This window comes from Dipodomys merriami, unplaced genomic scaffold, assembly GCF_024711535.1.
Source record: "Dipodomys merriami isolate MVZ:Mamm:240054 unplaced genomic scaffold, mDipMer1.0.p SCAF_4, whole genome shotgun sequence".
NCBI lineage: Eukaryota > Metazoa > Chordata > Mammalia > Rodentia > Heteromyidae > Dipodomys > Dipodomys merriami.
Genome location: NW_027205603.1, coordinates 63695228 through 63710322, shown reverse-complemented (window position 1 = coordinate 63710322; position 15095 = coordinate 63695228). Strand labels below are relative to the sequence as shown.

Here is a 15095-nt window from a genome sequence, read left to right as displayed (position 1 = left end):
ATGAGTTTTGTAAATGTTCTCCTTCAATTTTTTGGAAATGTCTGAGAAGTGGAATCATGGTGTTTTTATTCACTTCTCCTTTAGTATGGGCAGTAGTTGTAGAAGGTATGCTTACTTATTGTGCTTGAGGCTATGTGCTCCATTTTCAGGACTACCTCACCAAAAACAAAACAAACTATCTTACATTTGCTTATATACCTAATTTAAAGTAGCTTCTCAGTCTCTATTTAGGTCTCTGTTTTATTACTATAGCAGTTGTTCCTACGTTGGTTTGTTACCATTTTCTGTCAAATTATCTCATTCCAGTATGCACAACACAAGCTCCTTCTGTTTGTTTCTGGTTGTGCTATTACATGGTTGATAAATTCATTGGAGATTGGTGATTAACTCATGATTCAGGGGATAGGACTGAGATTTCTAACCTTTTAATTATATCATTTCATCTGACAACCAGTTTTTTTTTTCTTTCTTTTTTTTTGTTGGTCTTGGGGCCTGAACTCTGGGCCTGGGTGCTGTCCCTCAGCTCTTCAGTTCAAGGCTGGCACCCTACCACTTGAGACACAGTGCCACTTCCGGCTTTTTCTGCTTATGTGGTACTGAAGAATTGTATCCAGGGCCTCATGTATGCGAGGCAAGCACTGTATCACTGAGCCAACTTCCCAGGCTCTGACAGTTTTTATCCTGAAATTATGTAGAGTCCCCCACAAGTATCACTTCATTACCGTAAACTTCAATGTAGTTGAAAGGTTATGAGTGATTTTAAAAATAGCATCCTATCATTCAGCAAATCACAAAGGTTGTAGGATCTATTGTAATGGAAAGCAGACCAAATATTTATTTTTTACTACTTTACAAGATCATATTATTTATGGGATTTTCATAATAAATGAATATGTAAAATCCTTAGTTGTAATGTTTTGTGTAGATTGCAATGGCTATATTGCTGTAACAGTTGGAAATGTTCCTTTTCCAACCATATTCTCTCACTCCCCTATTTCTTCTTCTGCTGTTGTGTTCCCATTTTGCTAATCACTCTTAATATTCATTTTTGTATTTTTATTGTTATGTAAGACTTAGGTGGATTAGGGGTAACCTGGCTGGAAGCAAGAAGAGTGACACTGGTGGCACATCACCTCTTTTGTTTGTATTCCTTCATGTTAACATTGTTGGTTTTCTTTTTCTGAATGAATTGTGGGCAGTGTAGGAAAGAGTCTGAATTCTCTCTTTTTTTTTCATGACATATAATAGTGACACCCACGTGTAAGATACCGTGGTAAATAGTGATGCCTTATGATTGTCCTGATTCTTGGGTTATATTCTCTGCTTTTTGAGTGACATTGATAATTTTCAAGAAAAGACATGGATTTCTCATCATTAAAATGTTTTGTGGAAGTGGAAAAGAAGCTCTTGATTAATTACTCTTTAGTCTTTTTGTAGAGATTTACTAGCTATTGGGAAGAAGTATTTGTTGTGTTTGCTATACAAGAGTTTATGTAACATGGTATTTTAATATGGTTTTGTAAATATTCCTTTCCAGTTAACAGAAGATGAAATTGCAACCATTCTAAAATCTACATTGAAAGGATTAGAATATTTGCACTTTATGAGAAAAATACACAGAGATATAAAAGCTGGAAATATTCTTCTCAATACAGAAGGACATGCAAAACTGGCAGATTTTGGAGTGGCTGGCCAATTAACAGTAAGTTTAGGCTAATAATTTTGGAAACATTTTTGACTGTTTGCTTATCTGTTTGATAACTTTTGGGACGATATGGGAATATTTTTTTTATTACTCTTTTGGAAAAGAAATCATAATTGAACCAAATATGTTATCATTTAAAAAAATTTACTATTTAAGAATGATTGAATGTGAAAGTACATCTTATCTTCACATTACTTAAATTTTCTGAAAGTGAGCTGCATTGGTTGTCCTAAGCACATTGTTTTTTAAATTTTATTGCAGTGCTATCTTTAATAACTGTCTTTACTGTGAAGTAAATACTGTGGATTGGATTACTTCAGAATTAAAAAGTCCTAAATATTGTTGTGTTAAACTAGTCTAAGTTGGGAAAATAGTAAATTTCCAAACATGTATTTTAATATTGGTAAATGTGTTGGGTTTTTGTGGTAGTATTTATGTCTGTGTAATGTTATTGCAGGATACAATGGCAAAACGCAATACTGTGATAGGAACTCCATTCTGGATGGCTCCTGAGGTAATTCAAGAAATAGGCTATAACTGTGTGGCTGACATCTGGTCTCTTGGCATTACTTCGATAGAAATGGCTGAAGGAAAACCTCCTTATGCGGATATACATCCAATGAGGGTAAGAAAATTTTTCCTAAAATTGTTGACATTTTAAATGTTTAAGTGTCATAATATCGGAGTAACTAAATATAAAATAAGTTCATTTGAGAAATAGAAGAAGCAACTCAAAACTTATATGAAATAATAGAAGATCCTGAATAGCAAAAACAATCCTTAGCAGGAAAAACAGTGTTGGAGGAATATTAATACCAAATTTCAAACTCTTATTATAAAGCTGTAGTTATAAAAACAGCTTGGTACTGGTACATGAACAGGCCTTAGGACCATTGAAATAGAATTAAAGACCCAGAAATGATCCCACAGTCCTATGGCCACCTAATCTTTGATAAGGGAGCCAAAATCATTAGATGGAAGAAGGACAGCATCTTTAACAACTGGTGCTGGCAGAATTAGCTATACACATGTAGAGAAATGAAGTTAGATCTTTATATATCACCTTGCACCAGAATCAACTCCAAATGGATCAAAGACCTTGAGGTAAGAGCAGATGCCCTCAAAATATTACAGAAGGGATAGGGGATATATTGGGGATATATTAGGGCTTCTTGGCACAGGTCAACACTTCCTAAATAAAGGTCTAAAACACAACAACTCAGAAAAGCTGAATAAATGGGATTGCATTAAACTGCAGAGCTTCTGCAAAGGACATAGCTAGAAAGATAAATAGACCACAGATTGGGAGAAGATCTTCACTATCTATACAACAGACAAGGACTTCATCTCAGAAATACAAATAGAACTCAAAAAATTAACCCCCCTAATAACAAATCCTTAAACAACTACCCCATTAATAAGTGGGCTAAAGATTTAAAAATAGACTTCTTTGGAAAGGAAATAAGATTAGCCAGTAGACACATGAAGAAATGTCCAACATCTCTGACCATAAAAGAAATGCACACTAAAAGTACATTGAGATTACATCTTACCCCTGTTAAGAATGGCCATTATCAAGAAAACAAATAATAGTAGATGCTGGTGGGATGTGGCCAAAAGGCAATGCTACTACATTGTTGGTGGGAATTTAAACTGTTTCAACCACTCTGGAAAGCAGTATAGAAGTCTTCAAAAGACTAAACATAGAGCTATCCTATGATCCAGCAATCCTACTGGGCATTTACCCAAATGACCACAAACAAGGCCACACTAAAATTACCAGCACAACTATATTCATTGCAGCCTTATTGATCATCACTAAGATAAGGAACCAACCTAGATATCCCTTAGTACATAAATGGATCAAGAAAATGTGGTATATATACCCAAATGCAATTCTATTCTTCCATCAGAAAGAAAATAAGGAAATAGAATTAAGTGAAATAAGCCAGGCCCAAAGAAACATAGGCTCCATAGTTTCTCTCATTTGTAATAATTAGTATATGTCTACGATAGTCCTAGCAAATAACCCAATAGCTATGTATATATGACCAAATCGAAATGAACGCCAAGAGGTGTTTTTTTTTTTTATTGTTCTAATGTATGGTATAAAGTTATTTCTTTATTCTTTTTTTTTTCTTTTGTTTATCCGCTGTTGTGACTGTGTTGATTTTGGTACTCTGTCTTGTATCTATGTTTATCTGATTTGGGGAAGGGAAGAAGAACAACAAAATGGTGAGACAAACGACAAAGGGTGAACCAGTGCAACAGGGCACTAGGCACTATATTGGAAATGAACTTTACAACTTGGGGGTGGGGTAGTAAGAGGGAGGGGAAAATTAGAAAAATGAAGGATGGGGTAAGGTAACAATATTCCAAAAGAAATGTACTCAGTACCTTACTTATGTAACTGTAACCCTTCTGTACATCACCTTAAAAAAATAAAACAATTTGAAAAATAATTTGAATTAGATTCTGTGCAAAAAACAGGAAAGCTTTCTGTCAGATATTAGTAGCTATTAATATTTCTTTCCTTTGCATTCTTAATTTTGAGAAAAGAACTGAAGTCTCTGTTTATCTCTTTAATTGCCATTTTTCTTCCACCTAAAATACATATAAAATCCTTTCTTTTCAGTAGAAGAGTTGCTAAGTCCTCTTTGTTCTTTTAGTTTCTTGTTTTCTCAGTGTGAATATGGAAGAATTAAAGACTTCAGTTCTCATTTTTCTATCTTTTTGTTTTTCTTTCTTTTTCTTCTTTATCTGAGGCTGATATTAAAGAATCCTATTTCTAATATTACTATTTATTTACCTTTAAGATAATTAGATAATTAGGTATATTTAACAATTACTTTTTTAGAAAATAGGATTCCATTTTTATACACCATTGTATGCTTCTATGGAGTCCTTTTCCAGGATTAATTTGTGAATTTGAATTAAGTCTTATTTTCTTTGTTTTAAGTTTTTAGATTTATTAGTACGTGAACCTCTGTCATACTAAAGAACATTTTTCTTTGTAAATATATTGCCCTCTAGTGGCTATAGTTATCTCAGGAAGGATCGGAATATATATATGTTTAGGGTTTATAGGTATTTATAGAAAAGAGATGATAAGAGTGACTGGCATGTAAAAAAAAAAAAAGAGTGACTGGCATGTATAAATAGAAGAGAGAGAAAAGTGCAATATTTTAGATTATCCTGGAAGAGGAATAAGTTGAAATTATGGCTAATATAATGCTATTTAGGCATTAAAATATATAATTAACAGAATATTATCCTGAAAATACTTCAAAATCTAGACTATATAGAGAGCTTTATAGAAGTAACAGTTTCAATACTACAGTTATAAGTATATATTATGCTCCTATGAATCTCTAAATATAAATTTCATTATGAAAAATAAAGAAAACATAAAAAATAACATGAAAAATTGCAAGGTAGACATGAAAATAGCAACAAGATTTCTCATTTCTTTTATGATTATTAGTTTTCTGTTTTTAGTATTTTATAAGGATGATCCTCAAACAAGGATGTGAATGTGAGGTTTATTAAGTTATCTCAGGCAACCTAGAACTGGTATTTGATTGAAGTAATTTGAGTTCTTACATTATTGTGATTCTACTGTTTCTGTAAATCTTTTTTTTTTTTTTTGTAGTGGGGGATGATACTAGGAATTGAACTTAGCTTTGTGTTTGGTAGACAGATAATTTATCACTTACTTCCAGCCCTATTTCTTTAGCTATTTTTTAAAATAGCTGACTGGCTAATTTAGAAATAGCTTATTTTAAAATTCCTAATTGGCTGGACTGTGATCCTCCTATTTACACTTAACATAAAGCTAGAATGATAGTTTTGAGCAACTACACTCATCTCCTTTGTTAATCTTAATTTTCAAAATAAATAGTTCAGCATATTAATTTTTACTATGTGTTAGTCTCTAGCAGATAGCAGAGAATTATACTATGTGGTCCCTACTACAAGAATCTATGAAATAGTAAAAGTATGCCTGAAAGTAGTCAAACACAAAGACATATATGTACATCCTAGAATGCCTTGCTTTACAATTGCATGAGTCAGGTAATGAGTGCATTTCTTTCATACAATGTCTTCTGTCTCCTCAATTTCTCTGAATCCTTTCCTCCCACCTCCACCTATGAGTTGTATAGTTCACTTTGATCAGTGTCCTTTTCCCCCTTCTCCCCCAGAGTTCTGTACCCTTCCCCCAGCCCCCCTGAAGATAGGCACTTGAATACACATACATAAAGAAAACAGAATCATAAAAAAATAAGAAACTGAAAAAAGGAGATCTCACATTTCCATATCTTGTTTTTGATATGTATATTATTTTATATAAATATGGAGAGGCACTTATGCATTGCACCTACAAGTTTCTCTTCCAAGAGTATTCTCTTTTGGTCTCACAACTATATACATATATGTATGTATATATGTATATATACACATACATACATATATGTATGTATATATATATACATACATATATGTATATATGTTCCTGTATAATTTATTATATCCCAGTGTATTTTAGATTTAATATCCACATATTAGAATAAACATGTACCAGTTGTCTCTCTGAGATTGGCTTACCTCGCTTAATATGATTTGTTCTAGTTCCACCCATTTTCCTGCAGATTATTTTATTCTAGTCTAATGGCTGTGTAAAATTTCATTGTGTGTAGCTACCATATTTTTTGGATCCACTCATATATTGTGGGGTATCTGGGGTGTTTCCAATTTTTTACTATTGTGAATAGTGCAGCAATGAACATAGTTATGCAGGTGATTATATTATATCCTGGCTCATGATGTTCTGGGTAGATGACCAGGATTGATATAGCTAGGTCATAGGGAAGATCTATATTTAGTTTTTTGAGTAATTGCCAGACTGCTGTGGTTGTACTAGTTTATATTTCCACCAAAAGTGCAGTAGGGTTCCTTTTGCCCTGCATCCTTGCCAGAATTTGTTGTTTGAATTCACAATGTTGGCCAGTCTAACTGGGCTGAGATGGAATCTAAGACTTGTTTTGATTTGCATCTCCTTTATGGCTAGGGATGATTAGCATTTCCTCTTGTGTTTCTTTGCCATTCTTATGTCTTCTGAGAAGTTTCTCCTTAGCTCTCTTGTCCATTTAGTGATTGGTTTATTAGATTTGGGAGAGGTTAGTTTTTTGAGCTCCTTGTATATATTGGATATTAGTCCTTTATCTGATATATTGTTGATAAAGATCTTCTCCTAGTCTGTTGGCTGTCTTGATGTAGTCCTACTTGTCAAGTTTCTGTCCTATTTGTTGTGTCCCTGGGAATCTTTTCAAGAACTTTCTACCTATACCAATAAATTCTAATGTTTCTCCTACTCTCTGTTACAGTAGTTCAAATTTTTGGGTCTGACATTGAATTCTTTGATCCACTTTGAATTAATAGTAGTTTATAGTGACAAACAGGGATCCACTTTTAGTTTTCTATATATGTCTGCCCAGTTTTCCCAACACCAACTATGGAAGAAGCTGTTTTTCCCCCCACTGTATATCTTAGGCTCCTTTATCAAATATCAAATACTGTAAGTGTATGGCTTCTAATCTTGTACACTGATCTTCGGGTCTATTTTTGTGCCACTACCAAGCTGTTTTTGTTATTATAGCTCTGTAGTAGAGTTTGAGGTCTGGTATTGTGCTACTACCTGCATTGGTTTTTTTGTGCCTAGGATAGCTTTTGGTTATTCTAGATCTTTTGTTGTTCCATATGAATTTTTGGGTTGTTTTCTCTATCAGTACAGAATGTCAATGGGATTTTGATGGGGGATTACATTGAATTTGTATGTCAGTATGGGCCATTTTCACAATATTGATTCTACCTATCCATGAACATGGAAGGTCTTTCCATTTCCTAGTGTCCTCTTTGATTTCTTCATATTTTTATAGTATTCTCTAGAAATATCTTTTAAATCGTTGGTTATAAAGCCTGCCTGGGTTAATTCCTAGCTATTTTATTTTGGTTGAGGCCACTACAAGTGGGGTTGTTTTCATGATTTCCCTTTCTGCTGATACATTGTTAGCATATAGAAAGGCTATTGATTTTTGTGGATTAATTTTGTATCCTGCTATTTTGCCAAAGTGGTTGATGAGTTCTAGGAGCCTGAGGATGGAGTTTTTTGGGTTGTTTAGGTATAAGATCATGTCATCTACAAAGAAGCATAGTTTGATTTCTTCTTTCCCTATGTGAATCTCTTTTATGTCCTTTTCTTGCCTTATTGTTTTGGCTAGGAATTCCAAAACTATATTGAATAGGAGTGGAAAGAGTGGACATCCTTGTCCTGTTTCTGAATTTAGGGGAAATGATTTTAGTTTTTCCCTGTTCAGTATAATATTGGCTATTTTGTCTGTCATTTATAACCTTTATTATTTAAAGAAATATTCCTCTTATTTCTAGCTTCTCCAAATCTTTTAAAGTGAATGGATGTTGTATTTTATCAAAGGTTTTTTATTCATTTATTGAGATGGTCGTGTGGCTTTGGCTGTGTTGATGTGATGAATTACATATATTGATTTTCATCTGCTAAACCCCGCTTGGTCACAATGTATGATTTTTTTAAAATATGTTTCTGGATTCTGTTTGCTAGTATTTTATGGAAGGGCTTTGTATCTGTGTTCATCAGTTAAGTTGGTCTGTAGTTCTCTTTTTTTTTTTTTTTTGTTGGATCCTTACCTTGTTTTGGCATTAATGTGGCATTGGCTTCATAGAATGAATTCAGAATTGCACCTTCTTTCTGTTTTACAGAAAATCTTGAGGAATATTGGTATTTGTTCATTTAGCGGTGAATCCATCTGGGCCTGGATTTTTCCTTGTTGGAAGACTTCTAGTTACTTCCTCAATCTCGTTGAGTGTTGTTGGCTTGTATGACTGGTTTATATCTTCTTGGTTCACTTTAGGCAGTTGGTATGTGTCAAGAAATTTTGTCCATTTCTGCTAGATTTTTTTTTTGAGTATAGAGTTTGAAATAGTCCTTTATAATCACTTGGATTTCTTGGATGTTTGTTGTAATATTTCCTGTAACATCTTTGATTTTGATTTCAGTCTTGTCTCTTCTTTGTCATTCTTGCTAATGGTCTGTCAATTTTATTACTTTTTTTTCAAAGAACCAGCTTTTAGTTTCCTTGATTTTAGGTATAGTTTTTTTAAAGTGTCAATTTCATTAATTTCTGCCCTAATCTTTGCTATGTCTCTCCATCTAGTAGTTTGGGGTTTGTTTGTTCTTGTTTTGTTTGCAATTTTAGTTGTATCATGAGATTATTTACTTGAGCTATTTCTGTTTTCTTTATATGTGCGTTTAGAGCTATAAACTTTCTTCTCAGCACTGTTTTTGCTATATCCTAGAGGTTCCATTGTGATGTGTTTTTATTTTCATTGAATTGTAAGCACTTTTTAGTTTCTTCCTTAATTTCTTCTCTGGCCCATATGTTTTTCAGTGTTATGTTATTCATTCTCCATGTGTTGGAGTGTTTCTGCAATATGCTTTGTTGTTGACAACTAGTTTGATTCCACTATGGTCAGATGGAATGGAAGGAGTATTCTCAATCTCTTGCATTTGCTTAGGTTGTCTATGTTTTCTATGACATGATATATTTTGGAGAATATTCCATGGGCTGCTGAGAAGAATTTGAATCAGGTTGTTGTTGGTTGGAATACTCTGTAGATACCTGTTAAGTACATTTGGGTTAAAGAGTCATTTATTTCAGAGGCTTCATTGTTTATGTTTTGTTTGGTTGACATATCCTTTAGTAAGAGCCAGGTATTAAAATCTCCCATTGTTATTGTGTTATGTCTCTCATGTTCTGTAAGTCCCACAGTATTGGTTTAACATATTTTAGTGCTCTTTTATTTGGTGCATAGATATTGACCACTGTGATTTCGTTTTCATGGATCATTCCCTTTATTACTATGGAATGGCCTACCTTGTCTCTTCATACTAATTCTAATGAAAAGCCGAATTTGTGAGACATCAATATGTCTACTTCTGCCTTTGTGCACATTGTATTTGCATGAAAGATCCTTTTCCATCCCTTCACCTAGAATTTGTTTTTATCTTTGACTGTGAGGTGATTCTCTTTGAGACAACAAATGTATAGGTCTTTGTTTTTGATCCAATCTACTTTGGTTAGGAAATTGAGCCCATTAATATTTTAAGGTTACTTTGGAGAGATGTGCCGTGTTTCTTGCCCTTTTCTTTATTTCCTGTATTTTGCTTCCTTCCTCATTTTGTGCTTAGTAGTCTAGTGATTTTTGTCTAATGTGTTTCCTTGGCTTTGATTATTTTCTTCAGATTGTATGCTTCCCTTTACTATTCTTTGTAATGCTGGTTTAGCGTTCACAAATTCCTTTCAGTTTTGTTTGTAATGGAAATTTTGAGTTTCACCATCAATTGTGAATGATAACCCTGCTAGGTACACCAGTTTGGTTGGCAGTTGTTGATCTTAAGAACTTGAATTATACTGTTCCAGGCTCTCCTTGCAGTCAGAGTTTGTAAGGAGAGATCAGCAGTGCTTCTGATCTTGTTTCCATTGTAATTGTTTCCATTTTGATTTTGCTGCATTTAAAATTAATTTTTTTAAAGTCTAGAGTCTTCACTACAGTGTGTCTAGAAGTATTTCTTATATTCTGTCTACTAGGAGTTCTGTGTGCCTCTATTAGGTGGGTGAGATTTTTCCCTTGAACTGGGGAAATTTTGTTATTTTTTTATTGAGTAGGTTTTTCAATGCCTTTAGTTTTGAATTCTTGCCCTTCATTGATCCCAACTATTCATAAATATGATCTCTTGATTAAGTCTGGCAATTCTTGGATTTCCCTTTTTTATGTTCAGAGGGTTCCCCCCCCCATACCTTTGATTTTTTTTTTTTTTGTTCTAATTCCCTTCTTTTATTCTCACTCCTAATACTCTGTTTTCCATTTCCCTTGTTCTATTGAGTAAGCTTTCAACTGTGGTTTGCAATAGGGAAATTGAACCTTTATGCTTCCAAGTTTTTTGTGGAGGCAGTTCTCATGGTATTATTTTCTTCTTTTAATGAGCTGTTTAGCATTTCTATTTTCTCTCCATATCTTTTTGGGCAACCTGTCTATTATTTATCATTTCCTACTTGAATTCTTCTATTTGTTTTTGGATATCCTCTGTTATTTCATTGTCCAATTCTCTCATTATTTCAGTGGTTCTTTTGTCCTCCATCTCTTCTTCACTCTCACTAGGGTCTTTCCCTGGATTGTTGTTGGCTTTTGGATTCCGTTTGTTGTCTGATTGCTCATGAATTTTGTAATCTTTCATTGTGATTTTTGCATTTGGGTTCAGGGATTATCAGGGGCTTTCAGATTGTGGTGGAATATGGTGGTGGAGTGTGGTTTGGTGGATGGATCTCTGTCAGACTGTGTTTGGCAACTTTCAGTTCTGTGTGGTGCAGATAGTGTAATGTGTCCTGGTCAGTTGTTAGGGCTTTGTGGTGTGTGGGGTGGTCTGGTGTCCTAGAATAGGTTTAGGCCCAGTGGCAGGTTCCTGTTATATGGTGCACAGCAGTCTAGTGTCCTGACCCGGATCTGTGTCTGTTGTAGGCATATTCCAGCTAGTGTAGTGGAAAGTTCATGCTAGCCCAAGTAGGACTTCCAGGTATTGGAATAGGGGTAGGAAGCAGAAGTGTTACAGCCCTTGGACTCCTTTGAGGCCTGGGGGGTAGGGTGGCAAGTTCCCACTATGCCTAATTTGAGGTTGTCCCGCCCAAGCCCTGAATTGGGACAGATGTGCCCCTCAGAGGTGATAGGCTCCCACAGGGCCATGAGGGGAGACTGGTCCCACTTGAATCCCAGTCTAGTGCCCTCCCAAATCCTGGATTGCTGTCTACTTCCCATGGGGTGAGGAGCTGTATTCAGGTCTCTGGGGTAAGCCAGGGTTTTGAGGGAGGTGTGTTCCTGCATGTCGGGGCAGGGAAATCGTCCCCACTCTAGTCCCATAGTACGTTTGTGGCCTGCTTGAGACAGCCGTGTGCTTCGGAGGGGCTTGACTCCCACTGGGCCATGCAGGGAGATTATTTATTCCCACTGGAAATCTGGAACTGGTGCCTTCTTAAGTCCTGAACTGGTGTCTACTTCCTGTGGGGTGGGAGGGATAGGATTAGGCCTTTGGTATAAATTGAGTTTAGGAGCGGGGCGGGCTCCAACAGTGTGGTGTGCAACAGTGTGGCGTGCGGGGAGGTTGTCAAAGCTGTTTTTCAGCAGATCAGGGTTTTCTGAGCTTTTGTGCTCAAGAGTAGCCACAGCTTTACTTCCAGCTTTTTGTTGATTAATTGGAGAACAGAGTCCTATGGACTTCCGTGCTTGAACAATGATCCTCAAATCTTATCCTGGGTAGCAAGGATTACAGGTATGAACAAATGGGAGCCAGCTGGGAGTTCTTTTTTTTGGGGGGGTGGTGTGGTCGTGGGGCCTGAACTCTGGGCCTGGGCGCTGTCCCTCAGCTCTTCAGCTCAAGGCCACAGCGCCACTTCTGGCTTTTTTCTTTTTTGCATATGTGGTGCTGAGGAATCGAACACAGGGCCTCATGCATGCAAGGCAAGCGCTCTAGCATGAGCCACCTTCCCAGCCCCTGGGGATTCATTCTTTATAATACACATTACAAATTAAAGCACTATTTTTCTTCCATTGTAAATCACTTTTTTTCCTCCCACCAAGTATACTTCTTGATCAGCATAATTTTGTTAAAAATAAAGATAGATATAAAATTAGTTAATATTCACATATGTGGAGTAAATACTGATTGTTCAGTTTTTAAATAACTAAAAAGTAAAAAGTCAGTACCAAAGAAGAGAAAAGAATCTGTGATCTCCTTCCTCCTCACTATTAATAGTTTGGGTGAGAGTTTCTAGAAGTTTAGTAATATCCCACACCCCTTATACACCTTCCTTTCCCCAGTTTTAATCTGTAGGGCTTGTTAGATAGTTGGAGTGGTGTTTTAATTCTGTTTACAAGGCCAGAAATCTGAAATCATGGTATAGTCAATACTATACTCCCTTTGAAGGATCTAAGGAAAATCTGTTCTATGCTTCTTCTGGCAGTCCTTTGCTTTCTTTGGATTGTAATCAAGTTCTGTTTCTCTCTATATCTTCAGAACATTGTGCTGTTTATTGTTTACTTTATTGTTTCCTTTTTTATTGTTAATTTATTGTTTCCCTTTTCTCCAAATTTTCTTTGCTTTTCTCTCTCTCTCTTACTCTCTCTCTTTTTGTCGATCATGGGGCTTGAACTCTGGGCTTGGGCACTGCCCTGAGCTCTTCAGCTTAATGCTAGCACTCTACCACTGAGCCACAGCACCACTTCTGGTTTTCTGAGTGGTTTATTAGAGATAAGAGTCTCAGGAATTTCCTGCCTGGGCTGGCTTTGAAGTGCCATCCTCAGATCTCAGCCTCCTGAGTAGCTAGGATTATAGGCATGAGCCACCAGAGCCCAGCTTGCTGTTCTCTTATATAGACACTTGTTATTGGATTTAATGTCCTCTCAAATCATCTTTCTTTCAAGATACATAATTATATTTACAAAGATTCATTTCCCCAATAAGGTTGCATATTAGGTTCTGAAGATTAGGATGAGAACAAATTTTTTGTCTGGGGGAATCAACATTGAACCAACTGAGATATGTTTTTTATACTAAAATATATACAAATGATGTATATATAATTTAAGAATTATAATTAAGATTAATGATGAATATATAAAATTTATTATTGTAAGCATTTGAAATTACATCATTGACATTAGGTACATTTACATTGTTCTGTACCTCCCAGCAATGTTAATTTTCCAAACCACTTTTGTCATTGCACATTGAAACTCTGTGCCATTAAATGGTAACTCTTTATACTGTGTCCCCTCAATACTGGGAAAATGGAGCGTTGACTCAAGTGGTAGAAGTGATAGCCCTGAGCAAAAAAATGCTCAGGGACAGTGACCAGGCCCTGAGTTCATGTCCCAGGACTGGCACCTCTCCCCCAAAATTTTTAAATGAATCCCTTATTAGTGAGAAGAATACATACCCCTGAATGCCATTAAATGTTATCAGCATGCAAGATTTAATTATTAATATTCGAATATTTTTGATTCACTATTAATATTAAAATAAAAGATATACATATTCTAATAGGGAGGCAGTGAGTTTGACCTGAACATCAGTTTGAGACATCTCCTCTCCTATGTTGGTGTTTGGAGTTAGAAAAACTAAATGCCATCAAGATATGGATGTTTGCTTTTTTTTTTTTTTCAGGGCTAGCATTTGAACTGTGTCTTATTTATGCTTGCTAATTTATGCTTTAGTTATTTCTATTTTAGATAGGTCTTAACTTTTTGTCTGGGGTGATCTTCAACCATGATCCTCCTACACTGTATGCCTGCTACATAACTGGGATCACAGATATGTACTGTTTGACCTGGCTGTATATTTGCTTTTTAAGGAGGAGTATCCTGGAATTGTTTTATGTTTTTTTTTTTAACCTCCTTTCTCCTTTATTTTCATCTACAAATATATACTTATTGTGTATGTTGGACTTGGCGGAAATAGTATAAGCAGGGAAGCCATGTTCACTTCAGTCTTGGGCCTTCCAATTGAGAGATAACTAGCCTTGCAATGCTAGAACTATTTAGCTTCCTGTTTTGTGGTGAGAAAAAGATAGGTAAATGTCCAATTGTTTATGTGTCTATACACTGTAACTACTTCAATTATATACATTATACATCTATATTTATATTGTCATCAGTAATATGGCTATAAAGAAGACTTTTATTATTTTTCATTACATTGAAGTTTTACTTTCCATGGTTGTAGTTACCCATAGTTAAAAACTACCTCCTGAAAAGAATAAATGGAAAGTTCTGGAAATAATCCATAATACTTACATTCTGACTCATTTTTAATAGTATGATGAAATCTCACACATTCCTACCTGATTGTAAATCATCTCTTTGTCCAGCATACTCATACTGACTTTCATATATGTTTGGTGGTCACTTAGTAGCTTCACAGGTTGACTGTGAAGTATTACAGTGCTGTCTTCAAGTGGCCTTTACTTAGAAGCCTGCTTTAAATCATAGTGTTTGTCATTCATCTCAATTGATTTCATGAAACAGACATCATCACAAGAAGGGTTGAACATAATATACAAAGATATTTTGAGGAAAAGATCACATTCAGGGGCTGGGAAGGTGGCTCAGTGGTAGAGTGCTTGCCTTGCATGCATGAGGCCCTGGGTTCGATTCCCCAGTACCACATAAGCAAAAAGAAAAAAAAAAGCCGGAAGTGACGCTGTGGCTCAAGTGGTAGAGTGCTGGTCTTGAGCTGAAGAGCTGAGGA

At 35.4% G+C, this 15095-nt stretch overlaps 1 protein-coding gene across 3 annotated transcripts in view; it reads left to right on the top strand.

Annotated features, from left to right (window-relative positions):
* The window catches only part of Stk3 (serine/threonine kinase 3), a 223748-nt gene that overhangs the window by 50906 nt on the left and 157747 nt on the right, over nt 1-15095 (top strand). For all 3 annotated transcript variants that reach the window (XM_069991124.1, XM_069991126.1, XM_069991125.1), the window contains 2 exons: nt 1538-1702; nt 2163-2330. In XM_069991124.1, the coding sequence (XP_069847225.1) occupies nt 1538-1702; nt 2163-2330 (333 nt within the window). The remainder of the gene's footprint in view (nt 1-1537; nt 1703-2162; nt 2331-15095) is intronic.